The sequence below is a fragment of the Sinohyriopsis cumingii genome, unplaced genomic scaffold (genome assembly GCF_028554795.1).
Source record: "Sinohyriopsis cumingii isolate HCF-2022 unplaced genomic scaffold, ASM2855479v2 utg000624l, whole genome shotgun sequence".
NCBI lineage: Eukaryota > Metazoa > Mollusca > Bivalvia > Unionida > Unionidae > Sinohyriopsis > Sinohyriopsis cumingii.
The window spans coordinates 587,356-596,036 of NW_028315919.1; the positions used below are offsets into that span (position 1 = coordinate 587,356).

The 8,681-nt window shown below is 33.5% G+C and overlaps 1 protein-coding gene across 2 annotated transcripts in view; it reads right to left on the reverse strand.

Annotated features, from left to right (window-relative positions):
- LOC149773571 (small subunit processome component 20 homolog) overlaps positions 1-7,125 on the reverse strand; it is a 169,552-nt gene extending 162,427 nt beyond the window's left edge. For both annotated transcript variants that reach the window (XM_089946373.1, XM_089946372.1), the window contains exons 1-2: positions 6,982-7,125; positions 1,495-1,575 (exon numbers count right to left, since the gene is read on the reverse strand). In XM_089946373.1, the coding sequence (XP_089802499.1) occupies positions 1,495-1,575; positions 6,982-7,023 (123 nt within the window). In that variant the 5' untranslated portion in view covers positions 7,024-7,125. The remainder of the gene's footprint in view (positions 1-1,494; positions 1,576-6,981) is intronic.
- Between the last annotated feature and the right edge of the window lie 1,556 nt (positions 7,126-8,681).

An 8,681-nucleotide genomic window follows, 5' to 3' on the forward strand; every position in this document is an offset into this window, starting at 1 on the left:
TAATATCCAGAATTCCTAAAGCATGGAAAGATGCCATAAAAAACCACCTAGTACATAATAATTTTGATAAGCAGGAGGATAAAATAACGAACTTGCGAAAACAAGATTCACTCAAGTTTGTTTACAAAGATCTTTTACAGGAAGCTAAAAGGCAACACACTGCGAAGCAAGAAACTTGGATGCAAGTATTTAATAAAAATATAAGTAGTGAGGAGTGGTCTGATATATATAGCCGGGCAAAATGCTATACCAAGGATACCAAGTTGATCTCTTTTAACTTTAAATTAATCCATAGAATAATCGCTACTAATGATTTTCTTAAAAGAATTAACATATTTGATGACAACAAATGTACTTTCTGTAAGAGTGAAACTGAAAGTATTGAGCATCTCTTTTATGACTGCAGTATTACTTCACAGTTTTGGTACCGTTTTATTGAAGTTTTTGCACCTTTTTGCCCAAATATTGTACATCTGTCCAAAAAAGAAACATTTTTAGGAAGTGAACAACTTGACAGTTTGGGTAATTTTCTGCTTATTTTGGCAAAATATTATATTTATACTTGCAGATTCAATATGAAAAATCCTTTTAAGCAAATAGTTGCAATGCATAAGAACATTGAAAATTACACTGCTAAGGTAAATAAAAAAGAGGACCAATTTCTTCAAAAATGGACCTCAACAATGAACATTTAACTTGTCTCTGACTTGAGGGTAAACAGGAACAAAATACTGTAATATCACAAAAGCCATGTCACCTAGATTGTGTGCCATATGCATGTGTATATGTGTGTGTGTGTGTGTGTGTTTTTCTTTTTTACTTTCTCTGTAGATTATATTTATTATCCCTAGATTATCTGATAACCAGAAATGTTTGATTGTAAGGTGACCCTGGAATGGTTCCCTGACCCATTGGTCAACCTATTACGGGGTTAATAAAAAAAAAAAAAAAAAAAAAAAACCATGCATGAGAAACTAATAATCAAAATATTTTTTAAAAAACCTCTGCAATATTGTTTTAGATATGTCTAAAGACAAAACTAATGAAATACACCCCCCCCCAACTAAAGGTGTGGGGTTTGTATAATCACATAGCTAATGAAATACCTACCCCTGTAGTTAGCTAGGATAAATGTCGGGGATTTCTTAAGTCCCAAAGCTAATGAAATACCTACCCCTGTAGATAGCTAGGATAAATATCAGGGATTTCTTAAGTCCCAAAGCTAATGAAATACCTAACCCTGTAGTTAGCTAGGATAAATATCAGGGATTTGTTAAGTCCCAAAGCTAATGAAATACCTAACCCTGTAGTTAGCTAGGATAAATATCAGGGATCTGTTAAGTCCCAAAGCTAATGAAATACCTAACCCTGTAGTTAGCTAGGATAAATATCAGGGATTTGTTAAGTCCCAAAGCTAATGAAATACCTACCCCTGTAGTTAGCTAGGTTAAATGTCGGGGATTTGTTAAGTCCCAAAGCTAATGAAATACCTACCCCAGGAGTTTCCTCTTGTTGTTTAATCTGATGAATCACATCAATGTTGATATTTGCTATCCTCTCAGAGAATGTTTGAAACTGGAAAAGAAAGTTTGAGAAGTTCATTCTTTTCGAGAATTTGTTATGAACATCAGGGTAAGGAATAATAATTATACAAAAAAAACTATTATTGCTACTGAAAAAGAAAACAAATACATGTATGTGTAACTTCATTGTTTCCCAATCACTAATGTACATGTATTCAATAAGTTAGATTCCTGAAAAATACAGCAAACACAAAATATTGTTTAAATTAAAGCAGGTTTTGAAATTTATTAAACAGAAATGATAAATTATTTCAAAATAATCACTTCTCCCACATAACAATATTGGGTGTATATTTTAATATCTTTTCACATTTAGTAGAAACAATTATTTGCAGATCTGGTCACTGCTAGTGCATGAACTAGTTCACAGATAAGGACAAATCTTTGGTTATGTAGAGTGTGGTCTTTGGTAAATTTCGCTGACATTGATCACATCTGTGCCACTAGGTAGTCTTTGGTAAATTTCGCTGACATTGATCACATCTGTGCCACTAGGTAGTCTTTGGTAAATTTCGCTGACATGGATCACATCTGTGCCACTAGGTGGTCTTTGGTAAATTTCGCTGACATGGATCACATCTGTGCCACTAGGTAGTCTTTGGTAAATTTCGCTGACATGGATCACATCTGTGCCACTAGGTGGTCTTTGGTAAATTTCACTGACATGGATCACATCTGTGCCACTAGGTAGTCTTTGGTAAATTTCGCTGACATGGATCACATCTGTGCCACTAGGTGACTAACTTTTATCACCCATTAACAGGGTTCTTACAGATTCAAGTGAAAAAACTCAAGGACAATCAAGGACAGAGCCCAGATTTTCAAGGAGTAACAATCAAGATATAAACTAAAATAACTCTAAAGTACAAAGAATAAGACAAAACAAATGCAGGGTTTTACAGTATTTTACTTTTTTCAGAGAACAACTCATTGGCACATATACGTGTACTGACAGCTAATGTATATGATGAATAGGGTATCAACACCATTTACTAGCATGACATCGTGCCATGCAGTTCATCCATAATGCATGTAATTCCATTGAAAAATTGCACACACATTTACAATATTCAATAATTTTGTCCCAGATCATTGTGTCTGAATTCAACATCTAATATATAGCATGAACAGAGTATTGACACTGGTTACTTGCCGTCTGATATCATTCCATCAAATTCAGTGGGAAAAATTTACAGCAAAATTAGGTTAAGAAAGACGAAGCACGTGTATGGTTCATTACGTTCCAGGGTCTATGAACATTGTCTGTACAAATTTCATACTACAAAAATTTTCTCATATGCATTTCCGTGTACATTTATCCATTTGAATGACTACAGCAAGAATAATTAACAATCAACACAAGCTTTCAGCATACATTTACCTTTAACTTCAGATTTTGTGAATATTGAAAGAAATGTGTGAAAACTACTGTACTAATCATTGTGCAAAGTGCGTTGAACAACTTGCATTTGTGAACTTGCTTTTACATAACGGTAAAATATTATTTTTAAAAATAGGAAATTAATAACGAGTTCATAAGCAAACACCACACACATGTAAAACCCAAGAACTAAGTGCAGTAGGCCTGCGAAGGTCACGAGTCACTTTATAAAAATATTTAACCTGAACGCATGTACAGTTTCATACCATTTCAATTTGCAGCTAATATAGTGGACATTATTTACTGGTCAACTTACTGCATCTAATAACACCGCCAAACTCCGCAAACATGTCGGTGGCTTTCAATTTTTGATGTTTATTAAACTGTGAGAATCTATTATCAACCACTGCATTGTCTGCTATTTAGTTATGTATGCATTTAAAGAAGAAACACATGTTGGCTGTTGTTTGAGCAACGACTGCATACAGAATTAATTGAAGACAATCACAAAGGCAAATTACTGGCTTTACTCATGGATCAGTAATAAGTAACATTTCTGATAATGTTTATTTTGGCATAACACTTCAAGAACCTGGTGAAATTGTTAAATTTCAGAAGCTATGCCACGATCATAGTATATTCAAATTCATACACAAACTCTTCCCCAAAATGATAATAAACGTTTTACACACTACTTCTAGTACTGAAAAAAAAATATTTTTCCCGGTACGAGAAAAATACACATACATGTATTTTAAAATTTTAGGAACCACACCACAATTGTATTATATTACTAAAATTCATACGCGATATCTTCCCCAAAATGATAATACATTTTTATACATTATTTCATGTACTTTGAACAAAAAATATTTTTTCCTGGTACGAGAAAAATACACATACATGTATTTAAAATTTCAGGAACCACGCCACAATCATATTATATACGAATTCATATGCAATCTCTTTCCCAAAATAATAATACATTTTTTATACACTGTTTCACATATTATTTTTTTTAAATATTTTTTCATGTGTAAACGAATTTAAGAAATTTTGGAAGCCACGGCTAGACCATGTTATATTCTAATTTGCATCATCGTGGGGTGCCTTATGGCAGGGTCACACTGTACAAGTAGGCATTAAAGATTCCCAAAACAATGTCGGCTGAAGTACACTTATTTCTCTGCCACAAATGTAGCCAGATAGGTCTGAGATGAAGGGATGAAAATGAAACTTGCCAAAACTTTCCTGACCTCATCCTTCACTAATTACTATTTCTAGCTATCCTTAGTCCTAAAAGGTAAAACATAGCACATGTTTTTGTTTTAGTGCTATGTCTTACTACCCAAATAATGGCTTTGCATAGAGTGTTCCAATGTTGGTTGACAGTTGGCTGGATGTCGGTTGACATTGGAATGAATAGTCAAGATTTCAGGAATATCTCACACACTTGGCAGCCTATATCAATATTCTTCCACTAATTTATGTGTAATTAATATACTTACTGTGCCGTCTTTATCGTGGCAGAATGAAAATATGACACTAGCAAATGGATGCATTTTCATGTTCCATTTACATGCATTTGAATATGTTGCTGAAGTATGTTTAAGTAGGTTCATGTGAGGGATATGTTTCTTGAACAAAATAAACGTTGCTTACAGTTCCATAATATATTTTCATTCCTTTCGTTAAAGAATAATATTTCAACTTAACACGATTTCAGCATTCTTGGTTTTCATCGCTTTCCAGGCAACTGAAATGTAGGCCAACAAAACTTGAAAACAGGTCTATTTCTTTTGTGAGAATTTTAATTTATTAGAGAAAAGACATCAGGGTAAGTAAAGTCTGACAAAAACATTATAACTTCACTGTGTAGAAAAGCATCATTATTGGTAGTACTAATATTAGTACCCATACTACTACCTCATGGACAGGGTACTAACATGATACTATGTGTCACTGAAGCAAGCCAGGTGTGATTCACACCCCGCTCTTTTTTAGCGTAATACCAACAATTTTGACCATGTTCTTTGAATATAATGAAATAAATTATCGCAAATCATTTTAGAAATAGTTGTAAAATCTTGTTTACCTTTCTTATCTGATATTTTTGTTTAGATCATCTGCCATATTAGTTCTACAACATCTGTTCTCAGCCTCATTTGTTTGTGTGCCATATAACAACATTGAGGCCTTATTTGAAAACATAAACAAATCTTAGCAAAAATATGGCATGGTTTGAGTAGGAAATTCTGCGCAATAAAAGTAATTATGATTTACCGGTGACTTGGAAAATTCCACAAAGAAGCCATTATTTGCCACATGATTGATAATAACATAGTGTAGAACAGCCAAATATGGTCTAGTAAGAGTTATATAGAAATGGGGTCACAGCGAGAGTCTCGCGTTATCTGTCATGGCGGACAAGGTGAGGTTAGTGTAACCATGCCAAGTTATGTTATGATGTAAGGGCTTAATAAATTCAAAATAAACCAAACTTCTTTCACAACATGATTATATTTATGTAATAGTTTTCTACACTATTTGTTTTTCTGACTTTAGTGATGATTTTTTGGGGTGCTCTATTACATGTTATGGGATCAGTTTTTTAGCCTCAGCCACAACAAATCAAGCTGAGGCTACGACATTGTAGCTACATTACTGGTTGCCAGTTATGTGTGATATTTCTGAATATTTTACTTTCGTTACACTGTTAGTCGTCATCAAAACACTCTACACAGCACAATCTGTTAGGCAGTAAGACCCATCACCCACCCCCCGGAACACAAATAGAGGGTGATGTGTCTGACGTTGTAGGACTAATCTATCTTATTACTTAGTACTAATATTAGTACCCTTACTCATACCTCGTGGACAGGGTACTAACATGAGCATATACATATTAATGGAGCAAGGCGGGTGTGATTCACACCCGGCACTCTTTTAGCCTAATAATAACACTTTAAACATATTCCTTGCATATAATCCAATAAATTGAATTGTCCTCTTATTTAATACCGGAAGTATCGAAAATCACTGTAGAAATAGTTGTAAAATCTCGTTTACCTTTTTTAGCCGATATTTTCGTTTAGATCATCCGCCATATTATTTCAAATAATGATTACTTCCGTTCTCAGCCTCATTTGTTTGTGTGCCATATAAGGACATTGACGCCTTATTTGGAAATGTAAACAAATTGTAGTAAAAATTTGGCGCCATTTGGGACAGAAATTCTGCACATTAAAAGTAAATACGGTTTATCTGCAACTTTGAAATTCCACCAAGAAGCGATTCTTCACACTTGATTGATAATAATATAGTGTAGAATATCCAAAATATGGTCTGTCAAGTCTTACGTAGAAAAGGGGTCACGGCGAGAGTCTCACGTTATCTGTCATGGCGGACAGGATAAGGTTAGAGTAACCATGCCAATTTATTTTATCGTGTACGGGCTTAATAAATTCAAAATAAGTCATACCTCTTTCACAACATGATTATACTTATTAAGTTGATTTCTAAACTGTTTGTTTTTCTGACTTAAGTGATGATTTATTTTGCTCCATTACATGATATGGGATCAGTTCGTAGCCTCAACCACAACAAATCAAGTTGAGGCTACGATATCGTAGCTATCCTATTACTCCGATTATTCTTCTTTCTCCCATGCACCAGTGTCGTGTAATTGTCTATGGTGACTGCAACAATATAAAATATTGATATCATATTGATAGGTATTTCAGAGTATTTTGGTTTTTGAGATTATTTCTGTTTCTTGTAACCTACCAACGTTATGGTTGCTAGACCTTTAAATCTTTACTGCATTGCAAATAGATGTAAATAAAGTGGCATAAACCATTAACACAAAGATGGAGAAATGTATCCGAATGGCTCGTGTTGATTGCATCTCGTCCAGTTGGACTATCGAAAACTCGTGACGCCTGGATTTAGTTCCCATGTTTGTTGTTTCGGCACTGTAATAAAATTACAAAGATAAAGAAGACACAGCATACTCACCCTAAATGTGTTTTCTCCTTTATGCTTGACAGATTTACCCATGTTTATAGTATGTAGGTAATACAAATGTAAACAACTCGAAATAACTTTGACCTAAACTTTCTCAGAACAGGATTACCCACGTTTTAACATGGAAGCCGCCATTTTATCAATATCTGACTGCTCTACGATCTGTTCATGTCCAAGGATCAGGGTTACAACGGACCGGTAGCAAAAGGGCCCACGACCAAAACGGACTAATGCTTAAAATGGCCCGGCCCGAAAATGCCGGACCCAAAAATGGCCCATTTATGTATCAATTACCAATTACTAGTATCGTCTCTACTAAAAGTAATTAATACGTAAACATCAAAAATCCTTGTTTTACCGTGAAATGTCTATAAATAATATGCAGCAGAGAATCATTGTGCAGTATGAGTGATCATGAAATTAATTGCGACACGCTTCTACTTTATCTATATAAAATGAACAAAGAAGAAAATAACGCAATTTACTGAATGTGAGAAAGTTAAAAGAAGGCAAATAATAATTGTGTAAGAAAACAGTGGAAGTAAAGCGAATCAATAATATCTTTGTAATAACATATCAAAACTGACTACGAGTTATTGTCACCCACGTGTGGTTTGTGCATGCAAACTTTGTCATGGTAATGCCTTAATTAAGTAATGACGATTGTATTAATGATGGATGAATGTTTTCATTTGCGAAGACTATTGACTCTTCCTGTTTCACATACATTCAATATCGTTAATACATGTGTATGCGTAGTTTATTTTTGTTGATTATAATTTATACTTTAAATATACATTTACTATATTCTGTGTCTTGTTGGCACCGACATTGCGTTGTGATTGTAATGAAAGTCAAGTCAAAATTGGAAGAGAATTAAAAGGTTATTTATATATAAAAATAACAACAAATTTTTTATGGCGGGATAGAAAGACAAAAAGAAGAAAAGATATAATATCTAACTAGTATAAGCAAAAAAAGGCAAACAAACACTAATGCCATTTCAGATTTCAAAATTTGTTACTAATAACAAGAATTATTACCAATACATGAATAGTAAAATCTAATATTAAATAATACAACATTATTGCACATAACGGCTGTCAGTTAAATTTAACAGCAAAATATAAAAAACAACAGCAACTATAACAACACGCTTACATAGATATTCACTTCTCAACAAACAAAAAAACTTACAACACTACAAAAATGCACACAGTAGCTATCAAAGTTAATTCATAATTTCCAAGCCTTTGTTTTCCTAGTGTAGATCACAAAACATACAAAGCTGGGTAGAAAATAATGTTGAAACAAGGTGTTACAACTCGAGATAAAATATGTGACTATCAGAAAGTCTCATAAGAACAGATGAATTTATTTGACATTCAAGAAAAGAAAACAATCCCATACAAAATCGTAAATACCTGCTTAAAGAAAAGTTCAATTATGGAACTGGACTTGTGACGCAAAGTTCAAACATTTTCCTTTAATACTACGTATAGGGCCAAATTTCTATTTCAATTTACTGCAATATTGTATCGACAACTGTTACAGAAATGTATGGCGCAATTGAACATTTGTAAGAAAATTACATGAAAGCAATCGAGCATCTCTCCGTTGTGGGTCCAAAAACTATAATGTGAGATCTATGAATATTGCACATTCATACATTTTCTCCTTTTTAAATAAAA